The 13,462-nt window shown below is 36.3% G+C and overlaps 1 protein-coding gene across 7 annotated transcripts in view; it reads right to left on the bottom strand.

Moving 5' to 3' along the window:
• SLIT2 (slit guidance ligand 2) overlaps positions 1-13,462 on the bottom strand; it is a 1,414,056-nt gene that overhangs the window by 352,058 nt on the left and 1,048,536 nt on the right. For all 7 annotated transcript variants that reach the window (XM_044062070.1, XM_044062072.1, XM_044062071.1 and 4 more), the window contains one exon: positions 6,217-6,367. In XM_044062070.1, coding sequence (XP_043918005.1) covers positions 6,217-6,367 — 151 coding nt within the window. The remainder of the gene's footprint in view (positions 1-6,216; positions 6,368-13,462) is intronic.

Below are 13,462 nucleotides of genomic sequence, written 5' to 3'. Positions count from 1 at the left end.
GGTAAAAAAATGAAACAACGGAAAGTCAATACTTTAAACAGGTAAAAACTGTCACAATACTGTAGTGTCATCTGAAAAGTTTTCCTGTCAACTCCTTAATGAAGTTAAATACTGTAGTTTAAAGCAACACGTATAAACAGTAAAAAATTAAAAATCAAAATGACACAACGAAAAATGTTAAACAAATGAAATTTGTCACATACAATAGTATCATCTAAACATTTTCCTGTTAACTCCTTATCGAAGCATATACTATTGTAAAAAATAGGTTAACTTATAAAAATAATATAAAAAAGTATAAGTATGTATTAATATGCACAATTGCCTATCCACTAAAGTGGTTGAAAGTTACCTCCTTTTTGGTAAAGTATCATTGTCTCAAGTAGCTCTTTAGTTTTAGTATACAAGATATGTTGCAATTATCATTGAGACCTGGGTAAAAAAAGGCATTCAGTGACAACTGCCATTCAAGTTCACAACATTCTAATGTCAGTGAAGTAGGTCCCCCTCTAATATCATGATTGATTTGATCAATGGCTAAAAATTGAAAAGAATGGTCCCCTTCATATTAATGTGTTTCGCTAAAGCATTATCATTCTTATCCTTTGAAATAGCATAAATATGTTCATAAATTCTATCTTTAAATTTACGATCTGTTTTTCCCACATAAATTGCAGGGCAGTTTTTACAAACTGCTAAATAAATAATGCTTTTAGAGTTACAATCAAGTTTGTGCATAATCTGATGTTTTCTACCTGCTATTTCAAAGGAACCACCAGTTTTAACGTGTTTACACGTCTTACAGAAGCCACATTGAAAACAGCCTCTTATTCTGTTAGAAACTCTTGGTTTCTTAGTTTCAAGAAGACTCTTTGAGTTGACTCCTCTCTTATAGATGGTTATCAAGTGAGGGCCAATTCTTTCCATTAACAAATTGTCTTTATATAACAAGTATCAATTCTTGTGAAGGATAAATTTAATTTGGTCACTGTCGTTGTTAAAGGTAGAAATAAAGCTCAACCTATAAACATGGTTAGTAACTCCTTGGTTTGTTACACGTACATTACTACTACAGTAAGATATATTTGTAGACTGTAAATCATTAACAGTGTCTACATAATCAGTATTTGACACATTGTTAAGTCTCTTGTCATGTAAGATAGGGTTAAAAATACCTGCCTTACATTTGTTTTTTATTTCTACTACCAGTTCCTGGACTAGGTGGTTAGGGTAACCTCTATTTACAAACATGTTCCCCATTTGATCACATTCCTCTAAGAAGTCTACTTCAAGAGAGCACATCCTTGCTGCTCTAACAAGTTGGCCCTTAACTATAGAACGTTTCTGTTTAAAGGGATGTGCACTGGAATAGTGTAAGAAATAATTGCAATACGTGGGTTTCCTGTAAATAGTTGAACACAACTTGTTGTGATTAGAGGTTTTTGTTAATTTAACGTCCAGGTAGTCAATACTGTTTGTGTCAAATTTATATGTAAATTTAAAAAAATAGGTAGTAGAATTCAAATAGTCTACAAACTTATCAGCTGCTAGTTGGTCACCTTTAAAGATGATAAATATGTCATCCAAAAATCTCGTATAATATATGAGTAAGTTTTTAATGTCTGGTAGATCAAAAATATACTGTTTTTCCCAATAGGCTACAAACATGTTCACTAGACTCGCTCCGCGTGGTGAGCCCATCGCTACCCCATGTTTTTGTAAATAGTGTTGACCATTAAAGGTAAAAAATTATTTGTCAAAATGATGTCAATAAGTTCAGACACCAGCTCAATGTCCCTAGTTGGAGCGTTTTTTCTTTCATCATTAAAGCTGTCCATTCAACTGCTTCCATGTGTGGAATAGAAGTATAAAGATCAACCACATCTATGGTCAAAAAGTTAAAGTCTTGGTCAAAAGGTAAACTGTTAAGACTATCTAAAAATGACCATGAGTCTTTACAGACTTGTGGGATCTGTTTCAAGTGTTTTTGAAGAATAGAGTCAACTACTTTAGCACACGGGTAGGTTAAAGAAGCTCTACCATCAATGAGAGGTCTCATTGGTGGGTGCAGCATGTCCTTGTGAATTTTTGGAATCCCAAACATTATAGGTAGTTTGGGTAAGGGTATGTTAATATAATTGAAAGTGTCAATATCAATTCTAGTTTCAATAAACATGTCTCTAAAGTAGCTTTTGACTCTGGACAAAGCTGTATTGTATTCATTTAATGAAACTTTAGTATAAGCTGGACTATCTAGTATGAGTTCCATTCTTTTATTGTAATCTGTTATATCAAAGATGGCCAGTCCCCCTTCTTTATCTGTTTTTTTACATCGAACCAAAGAGGACCTCAACAATTGTAATGCTTGTTTTTGTTCAAGACTCACATTATTTTGTCTAGAACTAGTGTTTAGCTTATGGTTACATGGAATATGTCCGATATCTAGTTCACAAATATTTTCAAATAACTGTAGTAAAGGATGTAAAGGAGGGTTAAAGGTACTTAAAGGTTTGAATTTAGAGTGGAAAAGTTCATTATTACCCAAAAGAAAGGAAAGGTTAAGTTTCCTTACAAAACACTTCAAATCTATTAAAGTACGAGCAATATTAATGTTGTTGCTAGGGACAAAAGAATTGCCCTTAGCCAACAAGTCAATCAAAACTGGTTCTATAGTGGTAGATGAAATGTTATAAATATTAAAATCACCATTAGAATTTTTTAATATAACCAGTTTAGGTAAAATGTTCGACACCAAGGAGGCAGTTAACACTTCCTCTTGTTGTTCCAATTTTTTGTTCCTCTGGTTCCGTGGACGTTGTGAATTCGTAGTGTTCCTCAGGTTCCCTTCTTGGTGAAAAACCTGTTCATTTTGGGTATTATTCAAAATTTGAACTGGTAACTGCATGTTGTTGTTACCAGTGTTGTTGTTATTATTATGAGACCGCAGTCTTTCGGAGTGTCTCAAAGGTTCATTAAGCTGCTCGTTGTCAATGTCTACATTGGTGTTAAAGTCATTTCGTTGACTGGAACTTGTAATTGCAGTCGAGTCTTTAAAAGAAGACACTAGTTTTTTTGTTAGGCCACACTTGTGCTAAATGTGGTTTAGGGTATGCAGACCCATTTGAGTAAGCCAAGCGGTCCCGGTTCAACTTCTTGATTTTCTTTGTTTTTAATTTGTCAATAAGTTGATCTATACTGGTGAAAACTCTGCCATAATCATATTTGTATCTGACAAAGTCATCATCTGATTTAATGGTTTTGTCGAAGTTGTTAACTTCCGTAGACAAGTCTTCTATTTGAAGGACATAGTGTTTAATCATAAGTTCCATTAATAGGAACCCTGAAGTATCAAATAAGTTTAACAATTCTTTATGGAAAAGTGAGTCCGGTGTTAAACCTGTTGGAAATTGGAAGAAGCGTAAGCCTTTAGGGACCAGTTTTTTCAGATAAGCACTGTTTAAAGTAAACCACCTCCAAATGAAGTTTTTTTAACTTTAAAAGTTTAAAGTCTAATACCTTCAACTTTTCGATAATAGTTGGTGTACTCACCAGTGTAGAATGAGCTTCACTGGCCGGTCATTCCATATTAGGAGTGAAGCCTGATGCCAATTTGCCGGTGTTATTCACCCACTCCATGAAAGAAGGAGCGCCGATAAACCCTGTGCCGCTAAGGTGGTTTTCCGCTTCAGCTGAATTAACTTCCCTACGAACGTCCTGACCTGGAGGTATAGATCCAGTAGAATTGTTAGTGTTCGTCGGTTCACCAGTACTGTTGTTTGGTCTAAACAGGTTTTGGCCATTGAAGTCACTCTCATTGTAACGCACACCAGTTCTTAGAGGAATGTGATCAATTGGGGAACATTTTTGTAAATAGAGGTTACCCTAATCACTTAGTCCAGGAACTGGTAGTAGAAATAAAAAACAAATGTAAGGCAGGTATTTTTAACCCTATCTTACATGACAAGAGACTTAACAATGCATCAAATACTGATTATGTAGACACTGTTAATGATTTACAGTCTACAAATATATCTTACTGTAGTAGTAATGTACGTATAACAAACCAAGGAGTTACTAACCATGTTTATAGTTCGAGCTTTATTTCTACCTTTAACAGCGACAGTGACCAAGTTAAATTTATCCTTCACAAGAATTGGTACTTGTTATATAAAGACAAATTGTTAATGGAAAGAATTGGCCCTCACTTGATAACCATCTATAAGAGAGGAGCCAACTTAAAGAGTCTTCTTGAAACTAAGAAACCAAGAGTTTCTAACAGAATAAGAGACTGTTTTCCATGTGGTTTCTGTAAGACGTGTAAACACGTTAAAACTGGTGGTTCCTTTGAAATAGCAGGTAGAAAACATCAGATTATGCACAAACTTGATTGTAATTCTAAAAGCATTATTTATTTAGCAGTTTGTAAAAACTGCCCTGCATTTTCTGTGGGAAAAACAGATCGTAAATTTAAAGATAGAATTTACGAACATATTTATGCTATTTCAAAGGATAAGAATGATAATGCTTTAGCGAAACACATTAATATGAAAGGGGACCATTCTTTTCAATTTTTAGCCATTGATCAAATCAATCATGATATTAGAGGGGGACCTACTTCACTGACATTAGAATGTCGTGAACTTGAATGGCAGTTGTCACTGAACGCCTTTTTTTACCCAAGTCTCAATGATAATTGCAACATATCTTGTATACTAAAACTAAAGAGCTACTTGAGACAATGATACTTTACCAAAAAGGAGGTAACTTTCAACCACTTTAGTGGATAGGCAATTGTTACATATTAATACATACTTATACTTTTTTATATTATTTTTATAAGTTAACCTATTTTTTACAATAGTATACGCTTCGATAAGGAGTTAACAGGAAAATGTTTAGATTATACTATTGTATGTGACAAATTTCATTTGTTTAACATTTTTCGTTGTGTCATTTTGATTTTTAATTTTTTACTGTTTATACGTGTTGCTTTAAACTACAGTATTTAACTTCATTAAGGAGTTGACAGGAAAACTTTTCAGATGACACTACAGTATTGTGACAGTTTTTACCTGTTTAAAGTATTGACTTTCCGTTGTTTCATTTTTTACCTGTGTTGCTTTAAACTTTATGTATTTGTTGGTAACTAATTACCAAAGTAGCAACCTGATTGGTTAGTATAACTAAATCGCGTTGAGCGTTTTTTTTTAATTTGATCACAACTTGTAATTATTTTACCTTTTCTCTGAGGAAGTTGCTCGAGAGGAGTGACGAAAACGTTGTGTGTTTTAATTAAACTTCTATACGTTCAGTGACTACGTGCATCTAAATAATTTTTGGGGTGAGTGGCTGTGGAGTACTCTTTCTTGTTGTTACAGGTTTGGTTATTCATTTTGTTTCGTATGTTTCTCAGACAATTTTCATTTTTTGGAACAGGTTCCCCATTCAAGTGAAGCAGAATTCCTTCCTAACCCTATTTAAGTGCACTTGGACCAAAGAAAATTCACCCCAGTCTGGCATATGTGTCTCTGATGGCAGAGGTAGTCAGTAAATCACCCTATATGAATACAATTTGTGAGTCACATTTTGGTTGCATGGCTAGGCTTATAAGGCCCTAGTGGTCATTATCTTGGTATACAATTATGAATCTATGAAGCTATGAACAATGGGAAGATGTTTCTGCAGATGCGTTGTTTGCATCACATTAGTGACTTACAGCAGGGACAAGGGTCTTCCTCCCAGAGTTCAAGTGAGGATTAGAAAAGAGGTGCTTGTCAAGGGATTCCATTTTTTTCTTTGCAATAGAACAGCTACAGTTTTGATATGAACCCTTTTGGGGCGAAATACATTTCTACAAATGTCAGCTTACCATGTCCATATTTTATTGCCTAGAGGTAGAATTCATTTGTATGTTGTGTTGTTTAAATGAAAAAAATGCAAAAAGAAAAATAAATCCTAGTTCTGATTCACTCAATGCAACTATAATGTTTAGAGTACCACTACAGCTTTGTTATCACCATGCTTGTATTAAACTGTACGGGAGGTATAGCACTTTTATTTGTGCTGCATTATAAATGCATACACCTGCCCTTATGCAGTAAAGCTGAATTTGTAATCACAGTTTCTTGTTCCCAAAAAAGAGATCTGTTACACCATCTAGATGACACATTATAAGCAAGAAAGCATGAATGAGCACTAGGAGGGGAGAGAACTCACAATTCTGCAGTGTACTGTGGGACATGATCTGGGATTTTGCTAAGCTTTTGATTTGAGCAGTCAACAGTTGTCCCTTCACAGCGGCATTTTTCAGGACAAGCAAGGTCTGCAAAGCAGTCTCCACTGAGCTTGGATCTGTAGTCCTCTGTACCTAGAAGAAGTGAAGCAAGAAGTAAATGCTGTTTATTTGGAAACTTGGGAAACTCCCTGATATTAAAGGGATGAATGGGGGCACCAACAGTTCAATAACAAAAATTAGGTAACAGAAATGTCAGCAATCTCTGAAGACAAAAACAAAGGGTTCAGTGACTATCAGACTGCCTGTAGATCTTGAGGGTTACTGAAAAGATTAAAAAGATTAGAATGACATTACAGGATTATAGCAGTCACATTTATACACACACACACACACACACACACACACACACACACACACACACACACACACACACATACACATGCACACACACACACACACACACACACACACACACACACACACACACGCACATACACACATACGCATGCGCACACACACACACACACACACACACACACACACACATATGCACATGCATGTGCACGCACACCCCCCCACCCACACACACACACACACACACACACACACACACGCACATACGCATGCACGCGAGCGCGCACACACACACACACACACACACACACACGCATGCACGCGCACGCACACATACGCATGCACGCGCGCACCCACACACACACACACACATATGCACATACGCATGCATGCACACACACACACACACATACACACACACACACACACACACACACACACACACACACACATGCACATACGCATGCACACGCATGCACGCACACACACACACACTTGCACATATGCACATACGCATGCACGCGTGCACACACACACACGCACATACACGTGCACACACACACACACAGACACATGCACATACGCATGCACGTGTGCACACACACACATACACACACACACGCACATACGCATGCACGCGCGCACACACACGCACATACGCATGCACGCGCGCGCACACACACACACACACACACACACACACACACACACACACACACACACACACACACACACACATACACACACACATACATACACACACATCAGGTTTTGACAGTAGTTGTGCCTTTACTGCTTCACTTATTTATACCCAGTCTGACAACAGAACTTGACAGTTTTATTTAGAACATCTATGACAGTTATTGCACATTAAATACTGGTCATACTTGGCATCCATTCTGAAAAGATAAGTAATTTACATTGCTTAAGAATTAATTGCTTATTTCTAATTTATTTCTGTCACTCATAATATCTCATTTAAAACAATTAATTAAAAGGTTGCATAACTAATGCTCATCCATTTACCTACCAGACTGTTAATTTGTAGTTTGACATATCAATATTTTACTTTTATTTTCCTTAGAATTCTTACAGTGTAACAGATGGAAAAACAATGAAAAAGTTATAGTCAGCAGTGTTTAATAATGCATTGAAGGATTTAGTCTCCCATCTTATATTCTCAATTCAGCAGCCTGCAGTATTGTAGAAAGCCACGTGACGTTCCATGGTGCTTGACAGAACCATGTTTTACTCATACCTCACAACCACATGGTTAGATCAAGCACAACGAAAAATCCCGCTTATTTATCATAACAGCATATGCAAGGCCAAGCTCAAAAGTATAGGAAAAATGAAGGAAGGCATAAGTAACAGCTGCAGAATCAGAGATTCAAAAATGCCTGATAAGGTGTCTCAGAGTGCTTATCAAAGCACATGCAGTAAAAATTCAAACTGTATGACTAAACTGAAAACAAAAGGGAAAGCTACCCCAAAAATTGCTATGCACTGTAACTTTCCCTTGGTGGGGGTTGATTTCTGCCTGCTAAGTAACTGCAGGCCGCTCAATGCATTTACATAAATGTGGAATCCCAAAGATGGGACATAAAACAGAAAAGATGGAAGGTTAAGAAACCATATGCATTATTCTTGACAACAGACATAATTCATTAGAATATTAAAGGCACATCAAATGGTAATGGGGGATAATACTGTTGCTAATGTTTGAGACCACATTTAACTTACAGCCCAAATGGAGGACACCTGCAAAAAATAAAAAAAAAAAAGAAAGCCAAGGGGAAACAAATAAAAAGCAGTGTTGGTTAGAAATCACAGCTAAAAGAAAAGTTATGTTAGCGTTGGACATATCAGCCTAGTTGAAAGTACATGGGTCTTTACAGAACAAAGGACTATTACAGGAAGTAAGGCTGATATTAAATTGATGAACTAAATTTAAAACGGAAGATCAAATCAAAGGTTGTTACAAATCTACAATACCACCAAGGGCAGCAATAAACAAAATCTCTCAAATGCATGCAGAAGGAAATTATGGTTTATCAGTAGATTACTGCCCAATAGTATATCTTTAATCAAGAATGTGACCACTGAAATCAATGACAGGCTGAACACACAGAATATGCTGATGTTAGATCTTCTGATGTAATTGTAATTGCATACAGATGTGGGTGTATTACCAAAGTTTTCACTCCATTTACTTCATCTACTGTCCTGTTGCACAAAAGTACATCATGTCCTGGGAGGTCTATATCCCTTTGTTATTAAACTCTGTTTCTCATTTTACAGATTCTGATTACTCCCTTTTAACCACTTTTATTCATTTGCAATATTTGCTTGGTTTAAAAGTCTACCCTACAAGATATCCATGGAAGCCCAGGTGGCTTCTTTAAAAAAGGCTATGCAATAATGTTCTTGTGCGTAAAATCATTTAAATAAAATATCACTAAGGGAAAGCAGTAGTAAAATCATTTTAAAAAATTTTAAATGGAGAAACGATTAACCTCAGCATCACACAGGATGCAAAACTTGCAGCACTGAAATGGTTAGTAAATACAGCAGATACACATAATTCTCAAAACATGCATGACAAAGGTAGTAAGATCACCGATACAGGCTTGGTATTACTTTAGTATAAACAACACTAACAACTGCCAAAGCAAATATTTGATTACAGATGTAAGTAATATGTCCTATGCAGACCGCCTCAAGGCCCTATCCCTGTGTTCGGTCTCCTACAGGCTTTTGAGGGGAGATCTATGCCTGGCATACAGGGCATTGTCAGACCCCACTATGATGGACCTCCTGCATATCCACAAAACAAACAGCAGAAGAATTACCTGTTCTAAAGACTTAAACATTGCCTGTGATATAAATAGGACCTGCTGGAGCGATAGGTATGTATCCCATAGACTACCCCATCTATGAAAAAGGCTCCCTATCTGTGTTAAGCAGAGTTCCTCCCAAACCCAATTCAAGTGCATCTTGGACAGTTGGATAGGAAACTGGAAATTCATCCCTGGTTTGGCATCTATGTCTCTAGAGGTAACCTGTAAATGGTTCATCTCCCAGGCCCATGCTTACACTTATCAAGGGTATTAGAACTTGTCAGAGATTTGGGATGCATGGCTAGGCTTAAAAAGGCTCTTGTGGTTGTTAGCCTAGTAAACATCTATAAACCTATGAACCTATTTGATAAGAAATAGTCATCAGTATTCCTCAATCTTCCATCAGAGACCCACAGAAGACATTTTATCTATATACTTTGGCAGTGTAATTGTTTAGTGTGGGAATAGAATAAGTTGTTTAGACATTGTTTACTGAAATGTTGTTTGATAAATCTGAATATTTTAACACCTTTTGATTATGCACTGTAATCTCAAATGTGCCTGCTTAAAATTAAACTGTATTCAAGACATGCAGCTCCATGTGTAGAATGTGTGGAGATTTGGCTTCTTATGTACAACTTACTATATAATGTCACATAACATGGTTTCCGGAACTTATTTTTCAGTGAACCGAGAGAGTCATCAAATTTTCATAATAAAAACAAATCCTTTGGGCTCTTATGGATACACTGTGTGATGCACACTGCCATACAAAGCCTGCATGTTATGTTCATATTACAAGACTGCAGCCATACTCCAGTTTTGATGCACTCCTAATTCCATGACACAAGGCATTCCCATTTAGTTTTCCCAAAAGATACAGTATATATAAACATATTCTGTTTAAGTGTAGACAGTTTCAATGAAAATACAAAGAAACTAAGGCAACATTAAAGACATTTCAATGCAGGATCCTTCCCCCTCCTGCATCCCTTTAATTAATACAATCTATCTTGTCCAACTTCAAGATGAATAAGATGTTTCAATTAAATGTTTTTTTCTTAAGCATATAGTCACCTTTCTGAGCATGTGCAATTTATCATTATATGTTCATAGCCTGAATTTATCCTGTACTTGTAGCTCTAATACCAGGAAGTTGGCAGAGTTACCCAGAATGTTAACAGGAAAGCTGTAAGACATAAGGTACTACTTCTTCAAGTCTGTCTGTCTGTGTCTTTCAGCTTTTCCCGGTTAGGGGTCGCCACAGCGGAACTCCAGTCCGCTAATGATTGGTAATTGATTTTTACGTACCGAGTTACCAGCTCTGATGCACAACCTTCAACGAAGGCATGCCCATTCACGCATGTCTCCACGCAGAAGAAAGCTCTAGCTGAGAATCGAACCGGACAGCGTCTTACTGTGAGGTGACAATGCTACCGCAGCACCACCACCACGGATAAAGTACTACTTCATCTTAAACTAACTTAAATGTGATACATATATGGCAGTACCACCCAGGTATACAATAGTAATATTAGTGAAGTTATGTACTTTCCCATGTTTAAATATATTAATATTAATGCATAAAAAGGAAACAATAATAGTATGAAACATTTACTTCATATATTCTTTCAAGCACAAAATAAGCAGACATTATAACTGGAGTCATTAGTAATGACCTTCTCAGCATTTATGGGTCTAGCTTGAGGCTTACAGATGTTTGTTATAAACACGTGCATAAAATGAGAAAAGTATTACAATTTCATTACTATTACTGAGAGAACTTTAAGTAAGACAATTGTCTGACTGAAAATAGTACTAATAATTGTTTAAACAATTGTACAAAGAACATTAAATATAGGCCATTTTGTGATACTTATTTAGGTTTATAATAATACTATACAATAATAATAATTACAAATACGTTTCTGTTTTTATTCACTGCTTGCAATTTTGTGTTATCGCCTTTCTGCTTATGAATCCATCTATCCATCCTCAACCCCTTTTCCCATTTTAGCACATGGAGTCAGGGTGTCACTTCAATGGTGACAGTCATCTAGAGCCAAAGTTTACACTGCCGGGTGGCTGGCCCTGCAGTGGTAGTTTATCCATACCACACACTTGCACACACACTCACACCTAGGGCCAATTTAGAATGTCCAATCCACCTGTTGCATGTCTTTAGAATGTGGAAGCAAGCCAAAGCACCTGGAGGAAACCCACATGAACACAGGGAGGACATGCAGAGTCTGCACAGAAGACAACCCAGCCAAGAATCGAACTAGAGAACCTCACTGTTTTTTTTTTCTTCTGCAACTTATTTGATCAATACTGTTTTTGCTTTATATAGTTTCCCTTTCTTGTCTTGTGATCCTTTTCTGTTTCACTATCATGTAAACCTACATTACTTTGTGAACTGAGTTGCCATTCACCTGTGAAGTCTTTGTCTTTCTAATTGTCTGTGTATGTGTTAATGGATTAATATGCATTGTTCTCCAGTTGTCTGGTCTGTTTTGTTCTTTTCACACTACCATCTACAGTCACCTTAGTGTGTGTTTTACTGTATTAATCTTGCCCCACTAATCTTAAATTAAATACAACACAGTACAACTAATTGCAGACACTAGATCATAGTACTTCCTTACTGTAACACATCTAGTAATAAAATAAAGAGTGCAGCGGTCATGTCCATAAAATCATGTAAAAAGCCATCACTTCTTTTCCATTTCTGACTCTGCAGCAGCTTTATACTGTAAATCACTGCCATGGTCTATACCTAACTATGCCTCATACATAGCTGTTTATTAAATTATGTATGTGTTTACCTGTATTGCAATTGCTAAATCATGACATCTGAATTACTACCCTTCCCCTGCCCTTTTTACTACAAAACAATCCCTAAAATGCAGTTCACCCATCTACATTTTATCCCAACAACTACTCATGTGGAATAATGTAGACTATCAAAAAGTACATTTCTGCAGTATAAATGCTGACCACCATGCTTTTGTTGCAACCGTACTCCACTTGAATTTGTCTTAATGTCCCTGGACATCCAGTACTCTCCTGGAGTATATCTTTCTCACTCAGCTTCTCATCTCTAATAACAAATCTCCAATTAAATCTATTTTGACCCCTGTTGCATTCCAGTGACCTCAGTTTGAACTTTGTATTACCACTCAACCCCTACCTTAAAAAAATCAGCCTTAATTTTAGCATGTCAGTTTCAAAGACTAAATCCTCACAAACCATTTTGCTTACTTTACTACTGCTAATGGGATTATCTTACACTGAAACATTTCCTAACTCCCATATACATGAACACAGCCTAAAATAATCAAAGTATTTCCAGTAAAACTAACAACTCCTCCTTAAAACTTAGACCAGTAAAAACATGCTTGAGCAATTACACATTTGCATCCAACAATACAATCTTGTAAAACTGGAATATCTGAAACATGTCTAAAACCATATGCATAATGGCTAAATAAATCACTTTCCTATTTAAAAAGTCATCTAGAGAGTTTAATCAGGCACAAGAAATGGAGGAGGTGGTTGTCTCCTCCAAATAAAAAGTTATCTTCCCTATACCTGAATTACTTAGTTCTCCACAGCTGATGAAATTACACCTAAATGGCTCTTAGCAGATATCACTTTCAAGAAATTCCCTGTTATCTTTATCACTCTAACTGTTGGATGTTGCACAGCTATTTTGGTCAAAATGTTTTTCAACCATGTTGAATAAGACTTAAATAATAATATATGGTGATCTCAATATCAATTTTTGGGTCCTAATAAATATAACCTCAGCAGACACCCACTAGTTTAGGTCTGTTCCTACTTGTAAGTGAACATGATAGTGCAAACCTCAAAATTAACAGGTCTATATCGGATGCTCAAGCGTTTAAAAGTTCGAGTGTCATATGGTTGACACCATATGATTGAACTTTTAAAAGTTTGAACATCCAAAAAAAAGACCAACACAAATAACCTACCTGAACATTTTAAGCAGGGGGGCAAGCACCCCTGCACC

The sequence above is a fragment of the Protopterus annectens genome, chromosome 2.part1 (genome assembly GCF_019279795.1).
Source record: "Protopterus annectens isolate FY-2018-M chromosome 2.part1, PAN1.0, whole genome shotgun sequence".
NCBI lineage: Eukaryota > Metazoa > Chordata > Ceratodontiformes > Protopteridae > Protopterus > Protopterus annectens.
Note: the sequence above shows the minus strand (reverse complement) of the source record. Positions and strands in the feature narration are given on the sequence as shown.